The 20,800-nt window shown below is 41.8% G+C and overlaps 1 protein-coding gene across 1 annotated transcript in view; it reads left to right on the top strand.

Moving 5' to 3' along the window:
- VPS13D (vacuolar protein sorting 13 homolog D (S. cerevisiae)) overlaps positions 1-13,158 on the top strand; it is a 424,616-nt gene extending 411,458 nt beyond the window's left edge. Inside the window, exons 69-70 of the mRNA XM_006885745.1 lie at positions 10,705-10,945; positions 13,027-13,158. Coding sequence (XP_006885807.1) covers positions 10,705-10,945; positions 13,027-13,158 — 373 coding nt within the window. The remainder of the gene's footprint in view (positions 1-10,704; positions 10,946-13,026) is intronic.
- The last annotated feature ends 7,642 nt before the right edge of the window (positions 13,159-20,800 follow it).

Raw genomic sequence — 20,800 nt, 5'->3', positions numbered from 1 at the left:
TGGGAGGAGGCAGGCTGTGGTAGACCCCATCGCCACCCTCCCCCAAGGGGGGAAAAAATCCAGTGGAGTTTCAAAACTGTGAGAGGGGTTGGAGTGGGAGGAGGCAGGCTGTGGTAGACCCCATCGCCACCCTCCCCCAAGGGGGGAAAAAAACCCACAACAAAAACAGCCAGACCTGCACATCACACAGGAGGAGATTGCCCATCTTTCTCCTGAGAAGCAGCGGTGGATTTGAACCTCTTGCCTTTGGGTTAGCAACACCACTTCTTACTCTTTACACCACTCGAGCTCCAGAAGAGAATATAAATCTAAAAATGTAATTAATAAAGCAAAAATATATGTCTGTATGCATCAGAGAGCTGGACAATAACTAGGAATGATAAAAGGAGAATTGATGCCTTTGAGCTGTGGTGGTGGTGAAACCTTGTCTCATATACTTTGGTAAGCTCAGAAGGACATTCAACCTTTAGTCTTGGGTTTCTGCACTTAACAATAGAAAAATATCAGTAGCTTCTGTTGACTTCAATGTGCTGGGTTCCTATATCAGCTCTAATCTTCACAGTTACCCTGCAGAGTAGACATCATGGCTGTCCTTCTAAGTGAAGGACACAGAAGCTCTGAACAAAGCTTTTGGTTAGTATAAGGCAGAGCCAGTTCACTCCAGTGACTGACTGGCTTCAATGACAAGTTTTCCATGAGACTTGAGAAAGCAGTGTAGTATTACTTGTCTTGCACTCTAAGAAGTGAAGCATTTTTTTGTTGACAGTACCACAAATGTTATTGAAGAACACCTTCCAAAGGTGTTTATGATTAATGTATGTTGTTAGTAATTGTGGGTCCTACATCTGAGGCATTTAATCTTGCCAGGTTGGCTTACTGTTCACTCCTCTTATCTTGAAGAATGGTGTAAGCCATGGGACAGAGCTTTATACTCTCTGAACTTTCCAATACTGACCCCAAGGTCAAACAACATGATTACAAGGTTGTGCCAAGAAATGTGGAGGACAACTACCTGGCCAACTGACTGAGAGAGATACATACTTATTCCCATTCCAGAGAAGGGGGGATCCAACAGTGTGTAAATTATCAATATCACTAATGTCACAAGCAAATAAAATCCTGCTGGAGATTACAAAAAAAAAAGACTGGAAGAATACACCAACTAACCACCACAAATACAGACTGGATATAGAAGAGTCTGTGGCACTAGATATATCAATAGCCAATGTCATATCGATCTTGACTGGAAGCAGAAAGTACCACAGATATATCTGTCTGTGTTTCATTATTTATACAAAGGCATTTGACTGTGTGGACCAATAAAAATTTTGTGGCTAACATTGAGAGGAACGAGAATCCCAGAACACCTGATTGTGTTCATGCAAAACCTATATTTGGACCAGGAAGCAATTGTCAGAACAGTGCAAGGAAACACTGCATGGTTGAAAATCAGGAAAGGAGTGTGTCCTTCCTCCATACCTTTTCAATCCATATGCAGAACAGATCATTCAGGAAGAATACAGTCAGGAAATCAAAAGACTAATTGCATTAGGTAAATCTGCTGTCAGGGACTGCTCCAGGGTGCTAAAGAGCTAAAGATCCAGGCCATGGTCTTCTCAATTTCTTGCCACGTATCTGAGAGCTGGACAATGACTAAGAAGAGAAAAAAATGTATGGTTTTGAGTTGTGGTACTGGAGAGTATTGAATGTACCATGAACCACCAAGAGAACAAACAGATCTGTCCATGAAACCACATTGTTTCTTGGAGGCAAGGATTGTCTGACATACTTTGGTCATGTGTTGCGAGGAGGGTCCAGTCCTTGAAGCAGGACTTTATGCTTGGAAGGGTGGAGAGACAGCACAAGAGAGGAGAACACCGGAGGAGATAGATAAACACGGTAACTGGGATAAAGGGGATAGGTGTGTCGGAGACAGTGAGATTGGCTCGAGATAGGACATGGTTCAGAACTATTGTGTGTAGAGTTACTATGAGGCTCAGATGACTCAACACCACACAGCAACAATAGTGACACAAGTTTATTAGTGTTTACTAAGGGCAGGCAGGAAGAAGGAAAGAAAATTACACTTTGGGGACACTGAGTTAGGAATGATGGGAAAAAATTCAGAAATGGTGATGGTTTAATATGAGGAGCATATTAATGTCATTGAACTATATACAGGAAGATTGATAAAATGATAGTTTGGTGTTTCTGTTTATTTCTTTAATTTTGTTGTTGTTTTATATCTACCCTATCTGAAAAAAATAAACATCATAAGGAAAAAAGAAATATGACTTATTTGGACTCAATTATGACAGCCTAAAGTGTTTTAAATGACCTTGGAAGTTTCTCTAGCTCTCTTTATACGAGGATAAAGTACATCTAAATACAGAGCGTTCTTCTGGCCATTTGTTCTTGTTTTCCTTTATTCTAAGTTAATAACATATCAGAGACCAGAAGTAATCCTGTTCAAGAGTGTGCAGACCAAGAAGCAGTCTTTCAAGTATAAGAAGGAAACATTGCATGGTTTAAAATCAGAAGAAAATAAATAAAATTGGCAGCAACTTCATTTTATTTGGATCCACAGTCAACATCTGTAGAAGCAGCAGTCAAGAATCAAAAGAGGTATTGCAAAATAAGGGATTGATTAGATATCATAATTAATTGAGCTAATTGATGACAATTAATACTACAAAACACAATGTCTGTGAGTGATTGTATGAAAAGTCAACATGATTTGTAAACTTTCACACTCAAATAAGAACATTTCGATACTGAGGAACAGAAGAAGAATCGATGCCTTTGAATTGTGGTGCTGGAGAAGAGTCTTGAACATACCATGGACCACAAAAAAAAAAACAACCCAAAAACAAAAAAACAACAACCCACAAATAGGTCTGGCCTGGAGAGGGTGAAACCAGGTTTCTCCTTGGAGGCTAGGATTTTGAAGCTCCATTTCACATACTTTGGGTAGATGGCCAAGAGACGCTGGTCCTTGGAGAAGGACATTATGCTTGGAAGGGTGGAGGGACAGCGCAGGAGAGGAAGACACTGGATGAGATGGATTGATCAAGTAACTGGGGCAATGGGGGTGGTTCCTGTGTAGAAATAGTGGACAGGCTCAGGACAGGAAAGGGTTCAGAGCTGCTGAACATCAGGTCACTGTGGGTCGCAGGCAACTTGATGGTAGATAACAACAACAACATATTATATTGGTTGTTTTTTATTTAAGCCTCTTGTTTAGAGTCAACAAGACCTTGGTGAGAACTTTTGTACTAAAAATCAGTTGTTATATTTTGGAGGAACATTCTTCTAAGTGATATAGCACTCTTCAGTCAATTTGCTGTACTGAGGTAACCTGGGGTTGCTGTGATGCTGAACCTTGTGCCATTGAGATGTCAAATGCCGTAACGGTTACCCATGGTTTTGTGGGATCTCCCAGTTTAAGACAAGTTTAGAAGTAGGAGTGGCCTCCACTTCCTAAACAATGTGCCTGATTAAACTCTGTGAACGTTGAGAAATGACGATAGTTGTAGAAAGGCTTCAGGTCTTTTGTACATAGGGTCATTGTGCAGACAAAAATTGACCAAACACACAATCAAGATGTGTTAATGATAATTGGTGACTGAATGCAAAAGTTGGAAACAGTGTAGAAGGGATGATAGTTGATATCAAGTATAGACTTGGTAACAGAAATGAGCCTAGAAATAGAATGAACAAATTTTGTATGTTCAGTGATTTATTAATTGCAAATGCCTTTTTAAAAGAATTTTCACAGAGGAAGATATTCATATGGCAAACAGACATATGAGGAAATGCTCAGAATCACTGGCAATAAAAGAGATGCAAATCAAAGCCACAGTAAGGTACCACCTCACTCCACTAACAATCGCAAAGTTTAACAGGACAGCAAGTAATCAATGTTGGAGAGGATGTGGTGAGAAAGGAACTCTTCTATATTGTTGTTTGGATTGTAAAATGGTACAGCCATTCTGAAAGGCAGTTTGGCACTTTCTCAGAAAGCTGAACATAGACATTCCATATAACCCAACTATACCACTACTTGGAATATTGTTTTTGTTGTTAGGTACCATTAAGTCATGTACAACGCATAGTAACCCTAGGAACAAAAGATCTGAATTTAGTCCTGTCCTGCACCATCCTCACACTTCCTGACACAAAAGAGCCCACTGCAGCAGTCACCTTATCAGTGCACCTGGTTGAGGGTCTTCCTCTCCTTCACCGACCCTCCACCCTTCCCAACATCATGTTCCTCTTTAAGGAATAGCACCTCCTAGAAATATGTCCCAAGTATGTGCAGCGAAGCCTCATCATTCTTGCCTCCAAAGAGCACTTTGGCTGCACCTTCTCCAGGACATATTTGTTTGTTTTCTTGGCTGTCCATGGGATGTTCGGTGCTCTTCTCCAACACCACAGCTCAAAGACATCAGTCAGTTCTTTTTCTCATCTTACTCATTGTCCAGGTCTCAGATGCATAGCTAGCAATCAGAAAGACCATGGCCTAAATCAGCCACACCTTAGTCCTCAAACTGACATTACTACTCTGGAATAATTTGGCAAGCTCCCTAACGACAGATTTTTCCCAGTGCAATTCATTTCCTTATTTCGTGACTGCTCATACTAAGGGTGTTAATGGTGAATCCAAGCAAGATGAAGCTGTTGACAGTTTTATTCTCCTCTTCATCCATCATTACACTGCATATTGGTTCAGTAGTAAGAATCTTTGTTTTCTTGATATTGAGACACAATCCTTACTGAAGGCTGCATTCTTTGATCTTCTGCAACAAGTTCTTCAAATCTTCCTCACTTTCAGCAAGTAAGGTTGTGTCATCTGCATAACCAGGTTATTGGTAAGTCTCCCTCCAATCCTGATGTCACATTCCTCCTCATAGAGTCCAACTTCTCAGATAATTTGCTCAGCATATAGATTGAACAGGTATGAAGACAGAATACATCCCTGATGCACTTCTTTCCCAGTTCCTAACCATGCAGTGTTTCCCTGCTCCATTTGCACAACAGCCTCCTCCTCTAGGTATAGGTTCCTCATGATCACAATCAAATGCTCTGGGATTCCCATTCTCAATGTCAGCCACAACTTGTCATGATCCACACAGTCAAATGCCTTTGCATAGTCAATAAAGCACAAATAGACATTCTTCCGGTATTCCTTACCTTCAGCCAGGATGCATTTGACATCCCTGGTGCCATGGCTTTGTCTAAATCCTGCTTGAACTTCTGGCAATTCCTTAACTATGAACTGTTCCCGCTGCTTTTGAATGATCTTCAGCAGTCTTTTGCTTGCATGTGATATCAATGATATTGTTTGATAATTTCCACATTCAGTTGGATCACTCTTCTTGGTAATAGGAACAATATACCCTGAGAAAATGAGAACTCAGGCACAAAATGAGATTTGTATACCAGTGTTCATAGCAGCATTATTCACTATTGCAAGAACATGGAAGCAGCCCAGATGTCCAACCACAAATGAATGGAGAAGTTGTGGTACATTCACACAGTGGAATACTACACAGTATTGCAGGAGCAATGATTTCGTAAATTATTACCTAACTTAGGATGGATTGGAAAGCATTATGTGAGTGAACTAACTCAGTCCCATAAGGATAAATATTTTGTAAAACCATTATTGTAGAACGAGTATAAGCATCCAAGGAGGGGGTGGGAGGTGGAATCAGAGGGATGAGAATATGCAGGGCGTGGGGGAGATTAATCATAGGGTTGTACAATTTGATGGGGAGGGATTGAGGGAAATTTGAAGAATCTGTCCTGGAAAACAAGTGTACTTGAATTTTGTAAATAAACTAATATAATTTAAAAAAAAAACAGTTAAAAATTTTGAAAAGATAAAAGGGGGGAAAAAACCACAATAGTGAATTTACACAAGGATCCCTTCTGGTGGACTGCATAGGAATCAGATTAACTAACTAGCTCTGTGAAAGAAATTGTTAGAGAAGTTCAATATCAGCAGTCAAAACTAGGGTGGGGTGGACGGTGGGTAAGACCATCAATTAGTCATTTGCAAGTTCAAATTTAGGTCAAAGAAAATGAAAACAAGTCCACGAGAACCAAAATATAACCTTTAATCTATCTCACCTGAATTTATTTATCATCTTAAGAATGGATTTGAAGCATTGACCACCAGTGAAGACTAGATGAACTGTGATATGGCATTAAGGATATTCTCCATGAAGAGAGAAGAAGGTCATTGCAAAGAAAAGGAGAAAGAAAAAGTTCAAAATGATATCAGAAGAGATTCTAGAAATTGCATTAGAGCATCAAGAAGCCAAAACAAAAGGGAAACATGCTAAAAGAGCTGAACAGAAGATTTCAAAGGGCAGCTTGAGAAGACAAGATGAAGTATTATAATGGAATGTGCAGAGAGCTGGAATTAGAGAATAAAAAGCTAAGAACCCACTCTGCATTTCTTAAGCTGAGAGAACTGGATTAAAAAAAAATGAGCCTCCAGTCACAATATTGAAGGGCGCTATGGGCAATATGGGCATTGTGAAGAATGGGAATCCTAGAGCACTTAATTGTGCTCATGCGAAACCTATACCTGAACCAGGAAGCTGTTGTGGGAACAGAGCAGGGAAACACTGAGTGGTGTAAAATAAAGAAGCAAGTGTGTCAGGGTTGTAGTTTTTCTCCAATTCAATCTGTATACTTGGCAAATTATGCCAGAAGCTGGACTCTATGTAGAGGAATATGGCATCAGAATTGGAGACTCTTCAATAACCTGCATTATACAGATGACACAACTTTGCTTGCTGAAATTGAGGAGGACTTGAAACACTTGTAAAAGATCAATATGGATTGCATCTCAATGTCAAGAAAACAAAAATTCTTACCACTGGGCTGATAGGCAATATCATGATAAGTGGAGAAAAGATTGAAGTTGTCCATGATTTCACCTCACTGGGAAAGTCTTTATTCAGGGACCTCACCAAATTATTGAAGTGCAGTGATGTCAGTTTGAAGACTAAGGTTCCTTTGATTCCTGCCATGATCTTTCTGATCACTTGGTATGCATCTGAGAGATGGACAATGACTGAGGATTATAGAAGACTAGATATCTTTGAATTGGATGTTGGAGAAGAGCATTGAATATCCCACAGATGGCCAGAAGAAAAACAAGTATGTCTTGGAGAGAGTACAGCCAAAGTGTTCGCTGGAGGCAAAGATGATAAAGCTTCATCTTATATGCTTCGGACATGTTGCTAGGAGGGCTGTTCCTTGCAGAGGGATATCCTGTTTAGACAGGTGGAGGGTCAGTGAAAGAGAGGAAGACCCTCAACCAAATGGTGTGACACAGTTACTGCTGCAGTGGGCTTGAGTGTGCAAGGAAGTGTGAGGATGGCACAGGATAGGACAGGATTCAGATCTGTTGTTCATAGGGTTGCTATGGTTTATCCTTGACTCAGTGGCACCTAACAACAACAGCGGTCCCTCCAAGAATCCCTGGTGGCATAGTAGGTTAAGTGTTCATCTGCTAACCAAAACGATTGGCAGTTTGAGATCACTAGCCACTCTGAGACAAGATGAGGCAGTCTGCTTTTGTGAAGATTTACAGCTGTGGAAACCCTCTGGGACAGTTCTACTCTGTCTCAAAGGGTTGCTATGATTCAGTCAACTGGGTGGCGGTGCTGACCATAGGCGGGTGGGGAAGTGTGAGGAGAAACAGACCAAGAGGCTATTTGCTACCCCCAGCCTCTTGAGGGTTCATTGCTCAGACTGTGACAGGGAACTGGCACTCCCACTATGACCTCAGTGTCCCCACATCTCCTATCAAGTCTGTGCAGAAGTGGCTACTTCTCTTCTTCCTCTCAGTTAATACCTTTGGTGCTGATATTTTACTTGCTAGTTAAAAGACCGATCATTTAATAAAAAAAAAAAAACACCACAAAATATATTATTATCCGTATTACTTTCAGGGTGTGATTGGACCCTGGACATGGAGAGTAGAGATCTGTGCAGATAAATAAACTGCTCTTCTATACTTAGGATTTTGTATGACTATGAATTCTTTTGACCTTTGCAGTAACACAAGGAAAGAAGTTGGGTAGTGTTATCAGCTGGAAAAATGAAGAGACTGAGCCAAAAAGCAGGCAGGAGACTTGGGCAGCGGCAGTCTGTCAGAGTTCCCTGACTGCTGGCCCGTGTCCCCTTCTCCATGTCCTGTCTTTCCAGTAGACCAGCATCTCAACTCAGAGCCACCCTGCCTTTAGAAGCTCTGACCTGGTTGAGGACCTGTGTCATTAATGGCATCCTGGAAAGGAGGCTGTTTTAGAACCTATAAAAATGTTCCAGCATGAAGAGTGCACTAATAATGTCAGCAACTTGGGCCCGGTGTGAGAGCCACAGCCCCATGGAAAGGTCTTTTCTAGAGCCTTGTGTGTAAATGTCTGCTATAAGGGTGCCAGCAGGGTGTAGGGAGGGGGCAAGGGTGACGAGATGGAAATGTACAGCCTTTCTCTCACCCCAATAAAACTGGCCAGCTATGAGGGACACCTTTGAGAAACATTGAAGTCTCAGCTGCCTTGCACCTGGCACCCCCTCAATCAGAGGTTGTAGGTCATTTTCCAGTTTTCACTAGAGACCTCCTTAGCCTCAGATGGATATTCTCCATCTGCAACCGATGGTGTTCTCCTCTCTTGTGTCTCCGGCTTTCCCTGGCTCCTGTCTGCTTCCCCAGACCTGCTGTTCTAGATTCTACTGCACTGATGAAGTGATAACACTACCCTTGGTGCTGTCAGCGGGAGGTGAGAGAGGCTGAACTGAGTGACCAGAGCCCTGAAAGCCGGTGGTATTTCTAATTTTGGCATTGAGATTTTATAAGTCTACATTCTTGGCATTGCCAACCATTTAGAACAGAATAATAAACCCCAATTTTTGTTCTGGGAGGCAGCAATTAAAATGGCAGCTGGAACAAGACCAAGGTGGAGACTTACTGAAGACTTTCAGGGGGGCCAACTCAGTGGTAGGTCTTCAGGAGGTACAGGGAGCATAAGGTATGGACCCTAGTCTTACAGGGTTTACCGCTTAGTGGGAGGGCTGAGATACTTGTCCAGGAAACAAAAAGATCAAGTAGGTATTTATTTACACTTTTGAAAAATGTTTTGTTGTTTACCATTGAGTTGGAACTGATCCTCTAGCAAGTTTTTAGAGGCAGTAAATCACAAGGGAGGAGACTGCCTGTCTTTTTCCCACAGAGCAGCTGGTAGATTCGATCCACATACCTTTGGACTAGCCACACAATTTTATGCAACTAAGTATTCAGTAGAAGACAGAGGTTGGAGTATATTAAGGACACCTCCAAATGGGGAAGAACTTAGATCCAGAGAGAGAGGGAGAGAGGCCAGGCTGTGGGCCTATCTGGAGAGCTTACTAAACTCAAGGTGTTCAGATGTCCAGCCCTGCTAGGACTTTCAAGAGAGCAGCCCATCCCCAGCAGGCAGCCCTCTCATGCCGTGCACACTTCAGCCATCACACTGGAGTGTTTTGCAACTGCTGACCCAGGAACAAAGCTACCCTGAGACCCTGGTTCCGGAACAGTTCCAGGTGGAGTCTTGGCTCAGAGCAAACAGTTTGGAAATTCCCCTCAGGACACCAAGTCCCAGGGGGCTGAAGCTTGCCAGCCAGCCAGTTGTCAGCTCTCAGGAGACTCAGTATTCATCGATTCTCGCTCCCTGTCCCCTGACGTGGCAGCCTCATTGTGAAAGGCTGTCACAAGATGCAGTGGAGGAAGCCAGACTTGGAGAGCTGTCACGATGCATTCCAAGTTCACTGCTCTTCATTCAGTAGCTGAGCAGAGCTGAGAGGTTTGAAGTGCATGAATTTCCGCTTTAAATCTGTAAGCTCCTTGAAAGAGAAATCCTATTTTACTTTTTCCGAGTGGCCCTAAAAGCCCCTAAAGTGGTGACTGAAAGCTAGGGAAACCATGATTCCAGCTTTACCCGCAAAGACATTTTTGGACCGTTAGCATTGTCAGAAAACAGAATGGCAGTCTTAGGGGGCAGAGACTGGGACAGAAAGGATGCAGACAAGCTGTCATGGTGTGCCATCCATTCCTGCCACACAGCCGGGTAAGCCTGTTTGATTCCACTCTGTCCCCTCCTGTATCGTCACCCTCCTGCCCATCTGCCAGCCTCTCACTGCCTTCTGTGTTAACCGGAAGTGCTCTCAGTTCCTACTTCAGTTTAGCATTTGAAAGCATTACATTTCCTTCCATTGTTTTGTCTAACAAAGCATTTTAGTATTCTTTAAGCCTATCTAGGCATGCGTGCATACACGCACACACAAGATAGATTCCAGGGTGTGAGCTGTCAGTTGTTTCCACCATCCTGTTATTATCATCATTCACTAGCTTTTAGGGAACACACCCTGTGGTAGGCCTTTCAACAACTCTGAAAGGCCAGGCCCATTTTTATCCTGAAATTGCAATGAGGAAACTGGGGCTCAGAGCAACCAAGCCCCTGCCCAAAGGGAAGGAAGTAAGGGAACCTGGACTGAAGCTCTGGGTTGGGAGTGCAGCAGCCCCCCCACCCAGGGCCTGCACTCCTTTCTGTATCTCAGGGACAAGGGCACTCTAGCCATCTTCAGTTGGGTGAATCTGTCTCTTTTCTAACCTAACGTTACTCCTCCTTGTCCTCTCTCCCTCTGCAGCTTCATAGCCGTGGAGAACATTGACAGCTACTGTGTGCTCATCTCCTCCAAAGCTGTGTACTTCCTGAAAAGTGGAGACTACGTTGACCGAGAGGCCATTTTCTTGGAAGTCAAATACGACGACCTTTACCACTGCCTTGTCTCCAAAGACCACGGGAAGGTATACGTGCAGGTCACCAAGAAAGCTGTGAACACAAGTAGTGGAGTGTCCATCCCAGGACCTTCTCACCAGAAACCCATGGTGAGTTCACATTTGCCCGTGTGCTCACTGTGTCGGAGTACAGAGCACATGCCGGTGGTCACGGACCGGAGGCAATCTGGGCTGCACGGCCTGCTTAGCTCTTTCCAGCAGTCCATTTTGACAGTTTAGGTTCTTAATCCCCAGAACTTCTACTTCTTTGTCCTGATTGAGGAGGTGTTCTCCTCACTCTTCCACTAATGGCTTTGTGTCATTAGCATCTGTCACAATGAACCCAAGAGATATCACCCAGCGATACAGTGTGGGTAATATTACCCACTCTGGTTCAGTATGAGGACTAATCCCATGGTGCATATGTTTTTTTTATTTCTTAAAGATGATGCTTCATTTTGTTTAATCTAAGCAATTGTTAAAGCCACACTGGTTTTTCTGTTATCTCTCCTATAATGATGGCAGCTGTAACTTTTCTGCACAAAAAATATATCTACCATATAGCAACATTATTGTTGTCGTTTTGGAACCTTCCAACTGGTTTTCGGAGGCTGTAAATAGCACAGGAGGAGATTGCCCATCTTTCTCCCATGAAGTAGCTGGTGGATTCAAACTACTTACCTTTGGTTTGAGAGCACACTCCTTACCCAGTAGGCCAAATAAAATGTATACTTTGCCTCATGAAATATGAAGTAGTGGTGTTGTTAGGTTCAGTTGAATCAACTATGACTCGTAGTGACTCTATGAACAACAAATCAAAACCTTGCCCTATCCTCGTAATCTATGCCATGCTTGAGCCCATTGTTAATATTGTCGTGAAAAGACTTAAATGACAAATTCTCTATTAATTACTAACATTAACTAAGAACTCACTACTTAGAGGTGTATACTGAGTACTTTTTATAGGTTATTTGGTGGTATTCTGTCACTGTTGCAACTTACCATGGGGGTTGGTGAGGATAAGTGACTTGCCTGTGAGAACAGTGGGAAGGAACTGGGTTGACTTCCAGTTGGTTTGGTGCCCAGAGTGGTAGTGGAGACCACCCTGCCCTGCCATCTCCAGCCAGGGGCACTGTGGGCATAGCAGAAGCATGTGGAGGGGAAGCTGGCCTTCTAGCCATCATCTGACTTGGTTGCTTTGCAGGAAGCCTGGGTGTTGTCCTGCTCATTTTTCACATGGATGCTAGGAGTTCCATGCTTACCCTCAAGAATGAGAATTATTCAAAATGGCTTTCTTATCTCTGGATCCTTTCTACTCAACATAAACAGCAACTGGCTTTACAGGGGCCCTTTCTCAGGAATCCCCTGACCTTCCCCTGCTCAGGAATGCACTTGAGTTTGTTTTGCCTTGTGCTGGCTCCCCTGAAGTCACTGACATGCATGGACTTAAATTAGGCCTGGTATATGAAGAATATGAACATCCAAAAATATATATTTCTCTAAGCTCCTTTCCATATTTTGCTAGTGCAAAATGTAGTTTTGCTCCTTTCAAGGTAAGTGAGTACAGGTACCCTCTCATGAGAACAGCCTCAAAGCATTTTTCTGCACACATCTCCTCCCTTTGGCTTTCACAGAGCTGAAATGTGAATCCACAGGTGCTCGCCTTCATTTTTTTGCTCTTGACCTTACCTCAGTAAGTTACTTTCTAACTCAAGCCTGGAATTGGGTCTGAGTTGCAGGGATTCCCAAATGTTATGATTGAACCTAGGAAATCTGTTAAAAGTACAGATTCCATGGATCCACCTAGACACTTGAATCAGAATTAACTGGGCTAGAACTTAGAAAATCCATATTTTTTTAAAAGATTTTTTTCCATTTTTTAATACTAGTTTATTTATAAAATTCAAATACATTGTTTTAGGGAATAGAATCTTCCATTTCCCTTACCCCCCCCACCAGTCAAAGTGTACAACTCCATGATTAATCCCTTCCTCCCCCTGCACATCCTCATCCCTCCTCCCTTCCCCCCTCCCCAACCCCCTTTGGATCCTTATACTCATTCTACAATAATGGTTTTATTCTGATAGGCCCCAAGGCTGGGGCCTGCTGCCTGAGTGAATTGCCCACCTGTGATGATTCTGTTTGCTTTTCCCACCTCAGAGGCAGCTTACTCATTGTATCCTATTCTTCAGGTCCATGTGAAATCGGAGGTCCTCGCTGTCAAACTATCACAAGAAATAAACTATGCAAAGAGCCTTTATTATGAACAACAGCTTATGTTAAGACTCAATGAAAATCAAGAGCAACTGGAGCTGGACTCCTGAAACATGCCAACCACTGGAGAGGGAAGCTCCCAGACACAAACCCCAGACCCATCAGGAGGAAGAGGTCCACGCTCCTGGCTTAAAGTGAAGGCAGAAGCAGATTAAGACAAGGAAGAAGGATGTCAAGATAGGAGAACACTAATGGGGAAAAGTACAAGTGGAAACCTTGTTAGTGGGGGGAGGTGCTTTAGACTATGGGGAAGGAGTTTTTTAAAGGTATTGGTTGAAAAAACGTAAAAAAAATGTACTGAGATGAATCTAATTTTCAGACTGTCCTGTATTTTGTTAACATGTATATATGTACAACTATGTGTGTGTAAATATCTAAGAACGTCTCTAAACAGGGCCTGTGTTGTGTGTAAAGGTTTGTTAAGTGTAAAGTAATTTAAAATTATATTGAATCTTCTATTGCACTAAATCTGTACATCTAATTCAGGGTATTCTCTAATGAAAGGCATTCTTGAAAGCTAAAGTATGTTCTATCTTAGTTTTGGAAACTTAAGTATTCACAGTAAGGTGGATGGGTGAGATCCAAGCTATTCAAGAGTAATACCTGTGAAACCAGGCTGGAGCTGTGAGCCAAAGTCCTCAGAACCAGAGCTGGCCCTGCAGGAGGATAGATGCAAGAGTATGTTAGTAGCTCATCTTTTATTTCTCACTCCTTTTAAAGAGTATCTCTAGATTATCCCATGTTTGTTTCTTTTTTAAATCTGCCTTTTTATTTTCTTCTAATTAGTCACACCAAACTTTGAGGTAAATTGCATTCTGTTACCACACACACTAAACCATTAGCTTTATAAATCTTACTGGGCTATGGTTAGGAAGGATCACTTCAAACATTGGGAGATTCTGTTGCTTTTTAAAAAGGAGAAAATATTGAACTATTTGAAGCTGTCTATAATAAGAATCCACTTCTTTCTGCGCAACAGCAGCAATGGAGAACGTTCTAAAACAACTTTTTTTTTTATTAAATTGCATACCAACATCACAGCACCCCAGCTCTAGTAGACTTGGTGATGATAGTATGAGACAAGAATGAAGAGGGGGAAAGTTTCAGAAAAGGGAATACAATTTGAGTATAAAAAAGCTATTTTGTAAGCTTTTTGTGGAACCAAGATTCACCCTGTGCCCTCAATGCCCTTTTGGCCAAAGCATCTCTTTGTCCTTGGTTTTAAATTCCAGTCGGTAGTAAGCCCTGCTATGAGTCTCCTCTCTTGAGTCAGCTTGGGTCTTGTTTTTGATGTTTCTTTTTTTTTTTTGGGGGGGGGGTAAAGAATAGACAAATGAAGAGAGAAGGATAAAGCCTCACACTAGAATGAATAACTTGCCTTGTGATTTTTAAATTTTTATTTTGATAAAGCTAATCAATTTCTACAACCTGTCAAATGTAGGGAGCTGAGATAGAGGATCCTAGTGACTCAGTGGATGTGTGGAAGCTTTGGGTGTTTATAAGTCACTGCCCAAATACTTCTAAGACACAAATGAAGCGCTGTGTGTGTGTGTGTGTGTGTGTGTGTGAGAGAGAGAGAGAGAGAGAGAGCGAGAGCGAGTGTGCGAGTGAGCTGAGAGGGAGCTTCAGCAGAAGTGCTTGAGCTAGTGTTTTTAAGGATCAGTCCTCTTGAATTATCAAGGGCTGGATGGTCTTAACTGAATTCTAAGTGGATTACAAAATTGAAGCTTGGTTTTGAAAGGCTGGCGTGGTCAGTTTGTTTGTTTGTTTGTTGCTGGGTGGTAGTCATGCCTGTGTGGGCTCTCAAGTGCAAGATGCACAGCAGGACAGCCAGCTGCTAGCTCTGCCAGGTCATCTTCACCAGCCTCCCTCCCTGCCTGCACCCCCACCAGTTGGCTTGTGGTTTTGTCACCAGTAACCCACTGCCTGACATCATGACCTCTTAAAGATGAGATTCTCAGAAGCGTTGTTTACTTCCTTCAGTGAGCCTTCTGTCACTTTCTGGGACGGAGTCATTTGAAATTTCTTTACTGGGTTAAGAAATTTAGTTTTACTGAAGTCGGCTTTCTTGCCGCCAGCAGTAACTGGACATCCTCGGACCCGGCTGCAGAAAGTTCCTAAGTCCTGTGCTGTGGAGTGGTGCTCCCAGGAGGACTCCACAGACAGGTTCTGATGCCCTCCTCCCAGGGCTCCTTCTCATTTTAGTTCTCTAAATAGTTGGTCGTCTCCTCCCATTGGGCTACCACTGCTATCTTTAACATGTGCACCTTAAAAGAAATAGGTGATAAAATGCAATCCAAATGCGGTGAGGCTGGGTGAGAGTAGGAAGGTAACTGATGATGTCTCAACTCTCCTGAGGATAATGTTCCAGGGACTTTAGACAGAGTGTTCCGATTCACCAAACCTTGAGAGAAAGCAAAGCCTTCTCTTGGCCTCTCCCCTGTCCATTTCTTTTTATTTTGGGATTCGGCCAGTCATGTCTGAGACTCTAGTATGATAATTTCTGCTGATTTTCATGCTGCCTCAAATGCACAGTTCTTTTCTGAGGCAAGTAAAGTAAATTAAATAAGGAAAAATTGGGTAAGGAGAAATTAGAGGCTGTCCCAATTCCCTGGGCCAGTACAGTTGGCCAGCCCATAGCTACCTAACCAGAGCCGCATTTCTTTGCCCACTGGAAAGGCTAGCCAGAGGTCAGCGTCTCTCCACACCCCTGGGCTGATCACCATGAAAATGAAAAACAGAAAAGCAGCCTCAGTCCCATCCCCAGTGTCCTGCTGTTTGGTGGGTTCTCACCTCAGTACTCAGAAGGCTTCAGGGCCACGTTGTTTTTAAGTATCATCTGTGCCTCAAACACCATAGTAGCTGCTTGGGAAAGTTCTGAAAAGAAAACCTCTGGTTCTTCACTGTGTAAACACTATTACATAGTCACAAATCTGTTAAGACTCTTTAATCTGTTTCTTATATCAGAGTCATCATTTTCTTCCTGTGGAATAAAAGGCTTTGTTGACTTCCCAGCTATGTTCTTTATTTGCTCCGGGTTTCTTGGTGTTCCACGGATTCTAGAACAAAGATCAGTGACAATTCCCAAATTTACTCCAACATTCACAAGAATATACAGCCTCTGCCCTCATCACAACTCCAAGGACGTCAGTTACCAAGGGAAACCCCACACCTTGAACAAATTTAACTTCCGAGAAGAGTAAAGCAGCACTTGCTGTTCTCCAGAGCCTGAGTTTGTGCTTGCTGCTCTCACTTCTTGCTAAGCAGGAGGACCACGACCCCGGGTCCCCAGGAGCCTACGCAACAGCACCTAACATCAGTCAAAGGAGAGAAGGGAGACTAGGCAGGCAAGTGACATAGAAATGAGATTCTCATTTCACCACTTGTATTTTCTCAGGGGAATTATGAAGAGAAAGGAGATGTGAAATAGTCATCTAGGAAAATGGGAATATGAATGGGCCAGGAAATACCAGTACGTTTACAGGGCAGTAGTGAAGAGCCATTAGACGTTGGGATCATGAATTCCAAGTGAGACCAGGAAGCCTGGGTGTGTACTTTTCTCCTTTCTCATTTAACTGCTTGGGTTCAGTGTGGAATAGATAGAGAATCTAATACAATCAAGAAATGTCCAACCTCACCTAACAGACATCCAAGGCTCAGAGAAAGGAAGGGGTATGTTTTCTAAACCAAAGCACAGCGTCTTCTAAGTGGGAGAGAGGAGGTGCTGGCCTGAGGGCAAGGCCTGCTCTGTCGGTTCTGTAATAACGTTCTGGTTTCTTTCAGCGTTCCTGAGAGCCCTTCATTCACATTAGTCTTCCCAGCACAAGGACCTCGGTCCAAAGTACGTGCACAGCTTTTGTTCCTACTGTTTTGGTGGAATTGAGGTCCCCCACTTCTGCTTCCTTTCTCCTTTTACATCCCATGAAACAAGATTTTTTTTACAGGCCCCACCTCAGGGAAAAGTCCCTTAAGTGGAATCAGGATTATGATAGGATTAAAGGAGTGTTGCATTCCATGTTTAATCCCCTTAAAAATCATCCTGGGGAGATCATTACATAACTTCCACATTACAGACATATTTTGGGGGGACATATTATTTATACTCCCAAGGATGACTTTATTCTGCAGATGGATTTATTTTTTCCCTTCAACTAGCTCTTTTTGTTAAGTGTTAGTTACCCTTCAGTTTGGTATAACCAGCTAGTTGCTGTTCGATACATTCCAGCTCATGACACCCTGGTGTGGTACAGAGGCTCTTCTCTAGCTCTGCTCCATTCATTCATTCATTCATTCATATAGCTGCCAAAAGCACCACCTCTGGGTTAACAGTGCAACTCCCTATAATCTACTCCACCAGAGCTCCCTTCAGAGTATTATTCCTTTAAGTGACTATGTAATAATATATATAACCCACCAGCTGCTCTGTGGGAGAAAGATGGGTCGTCTCCCATGCGATTTACTCCCTCTGAAAACTCAGTGGAAAGTCAGTTATGAGTCAGTTCTGACTCAACAGCACACAACGACAACATAATAACTCGTTGTATAATTGTTCTTTATTTTTCTCAACCATTCTGGAGTTGATGGTCATTCAAGTACCTTTCCATTTTCTCTGTCTTTCCTACCCCCACAAGAACAACACGATAATAAAAACCCTCCTATAAAATAGTGGCTTTAGAGGAGGCTGTCGCACCAGGGATATCATTGCTAATGTCAGGTGATCCTAGCTGAAAGTAAAGAATACCAAAAGAATGTCTCTTTGTGCCTTATTGACTATGCAAAGGCACTTGACTATGGATCATAACATTATGGCTAACATTGAGAAGAACAAGAATTCTTGATTGTGCTCATGTAAAACCTAGGCCTAGACCAAGAAGGTGTGCAAACAGAGCAAGGGAACACTGCATGGTTTAAAATCAGAGGTGTGCTTCAGGGTTGTATTCTTTGTCCATTCCTATTTAGCCTGTTTGCTGACAAATTATTTGAGAAGCTGGACTCTGACAAAAAAAAAATTGTGGCATCAGGATTAAAGGAAGACTCATCAATAACCTTCCTTCATTATGCAGATGATACAACCTTGCTAGCTGAAAGTGAGGAAGACTTGAAGCACTTTCTGCAGAAGGTCAAAGAATACAGTCTTTAATATGGATTGCATCTCAACATCAAGAAAACAAAAATCCTCATCACTGGACCAATAAACAACATCATGATGGACGGAGAAAGAATTGAGACTGTCCAAAGATTACAAGTTAATACACTTGATACCAGCAGTCAGGAGATCAGGACATGTATTGCACTGGGAAAGTCTGTAGTCAGGGCCATCTCCAAATTATTGAGTAATGATGTCATCTTGAGGACTAAGGTATATCTGATTCATGCTATGGTCTTCTCAATCATTTGCTATGCATCTGAGAACTAGAAAATGAATAGGGATGACAGAAGAATTGATGCCTTTGAACTGTGGCTTTAGAGAAAAGTACTGAACATCTCATGGACAGCCAAAAGAACAAACAGGTATGTCTTGGAGAAGATGGTGAAGCCACAGTGCTCCTTGGAGGCAGAGATGATGAAGCTTTGTCTCACATACTTTGGGCATGTTGTTCATTGAAGAGGTTATTCATTGAAGAGGGAGATCGTGCTTGGGAAGGTGGAGGGACAGAGAAAAGAGAAGACGACCCTCAACGAGTGGGCTGACACTCGTTGAGTTGACTACGGCAGTGGGCTTGAGAGTGTCCAGAGATTGTGAGGATGGCACGGGGTAGGACAGGGTTCAGGTAGGTTGTTTCTAGGGTTGCTATGAGCCATACTTAACAGCACCTAACAACAATAAAGTAGTGCACAGCTTGTTGGACTGCTAACTGAAAGGTTGGCAGTTCAAATCTACTAGCTACCTTGGAAGAGAAAGATGTACAGCCTCTTTCTGTAAAGATTTACAGAGGTTTGCTAAGGGTTGAAACCAAATAGTAGCAGTGGGTTTTTTCTTTCATTTTTCACTTGTTAATTTGTGTGCTAGTTTTTTCTGTGTGCAGCAGGCTCCCAGGTGCTGACTATAGTCAAAGAGTAAATGCAGGATCACTCTCTAAAAGTACTAGTGGGAACTTGAAGGTCTACAATCGTGTTTCCTGCTTGTCTGCCTTAAGTGTTTACCAGTCTGGTGAGAACAAAAGGGGGTCTCATGGTTACTGTATTCAGCAATTTGAAAGAAGTAAATTGATCCATCTTTCCATTTCTTTTTTCTTTTTTTTTTTTTCATTTGGATTTACTCAGGAATGGCTGCTGAATTGCAAATGCCTTTTCTTATTAGTTTTTCTCCTTCAGTATTTTTACATGTAACCTATTATGTTGATAGCATCCCGAAAACTGAACCACTCATATATCCCAGTTGGTCATAGTGTGTGTGTTCATCTGTTAGGATTTTAAGATATATGCCTTGGTTAATGTGTTAATAAGTCCTTACATCTTTGAAGTGAGATGAGTCTGTAATTTTCTTTTTTCATAATATTGTCATCAGATTTGGAAATTAAAATTATACTGCCTTCATAAAATGAATTATGAAACTTAATACTGTCTTCTATGGCCTAGAATACTAAAAGTATACTCAGTTTTAAAGGTTAGATAAAAGCCAGTTGTAAACCCATCATGTTCTGGGATCTTTTTCAATGGTTCTCTTTAATCATCATCCTATTGTTCCCTCTGGTAATTGAAGTATTCAAACTTTTCATTTCTTCATAGGTCAATTTTAGTAATTTGCGCTTGATTTTAAAAATATCATTGAATTCCTTTGTGTTTTTAAGTGTCTTGCCATACAATTACATGTACTCTCTTCTAATTAATTTAATACCTCATGTATCTGGTTATTTCTCTGTGCAAAATTTCATAATTAAGTTTTAAGGAGATTACTGTTCTTTTCAAAGAGTCAGTTTTTAATTTGTTTCTTTTTGCTACTTTAAAAATTATCTTTATGTTTTTATCTTTTATGTATCTTTTTTATCTTTTATTTTTATCTTTATGTATTTATTTTTTTAATCTCTTATTCCCTCTGCTTTCTTTAGTTAGACTTATTTTACTGTTTTATGGTTGTCTTGAAATGACTAGTTTCTTTTTCTTGAACGCTGGTTTTTCTACTTCTTTTTAAATATTGATGACATGTTTAGGCTGTAGATTTTCTTCTGGATGCAGCTTGCTTTATCCCATAGATTTCTGTATTAGGTGTTCTTTTCAGTGTAATGTAGTTTTAAGTTTACTTTTTATTTCTTCTTTGCTCTAAAGATAACATAGGAATAGGTTTGTTAATATACAGTTATTTTTTTTAAAAAAACTCCTTAAATTAGTTGTTTCTAATTTCACTGAACTATGACAATTAAGATAGTCCAGTGGTTTAGTCCCTACGGTGCTGCTGCGCTAACCTGCAGGCTGAGCATCTTCTGAGGTTCAGATCCACTAATGAGTCTGCAGGAGAAAGACAGACAATCAGTCTTCCTTCATTAAAATGTACAGCCTGTGTGAAGAGTTGGAACCAGCTTGACAGCAGGGAGCAGCTCAAAGCATAATAAGCAAAGGAGCCCAAGTTAAGCACTTGGCAGCTAACCAGAAAGTTGGTTGCTGGAACCCACCAGCCAATCTGCACATCTGCAGGAGAAACACTCCCTTAAAGTTTGTTGTTGTTTGTTATTATGTGCCATTCAAGTCAACTAC

This window comes from Elephantulus edwardii, unplaced genomic scaffold (assembly GCF_000299155.1).
Source record: "Elephantulus edwardii isolate Elephantulus edwardi_28Jun2011 unplaced genomic scaffold, EleEdw1.0 scaffold00045, whole genome shotgun sequence".
NCBI classification, from domain to species: Eukaryota; Metazoa; Chordata; class Mammalia; order Macroscelidea; family Macroscelididae; genus Elephantulus; species Elephantulus edwardii.
Note: the sequence above shows the minus strand (reverse complement) of the source record. Positions and strands in the feature narration are given on the sequence as shown.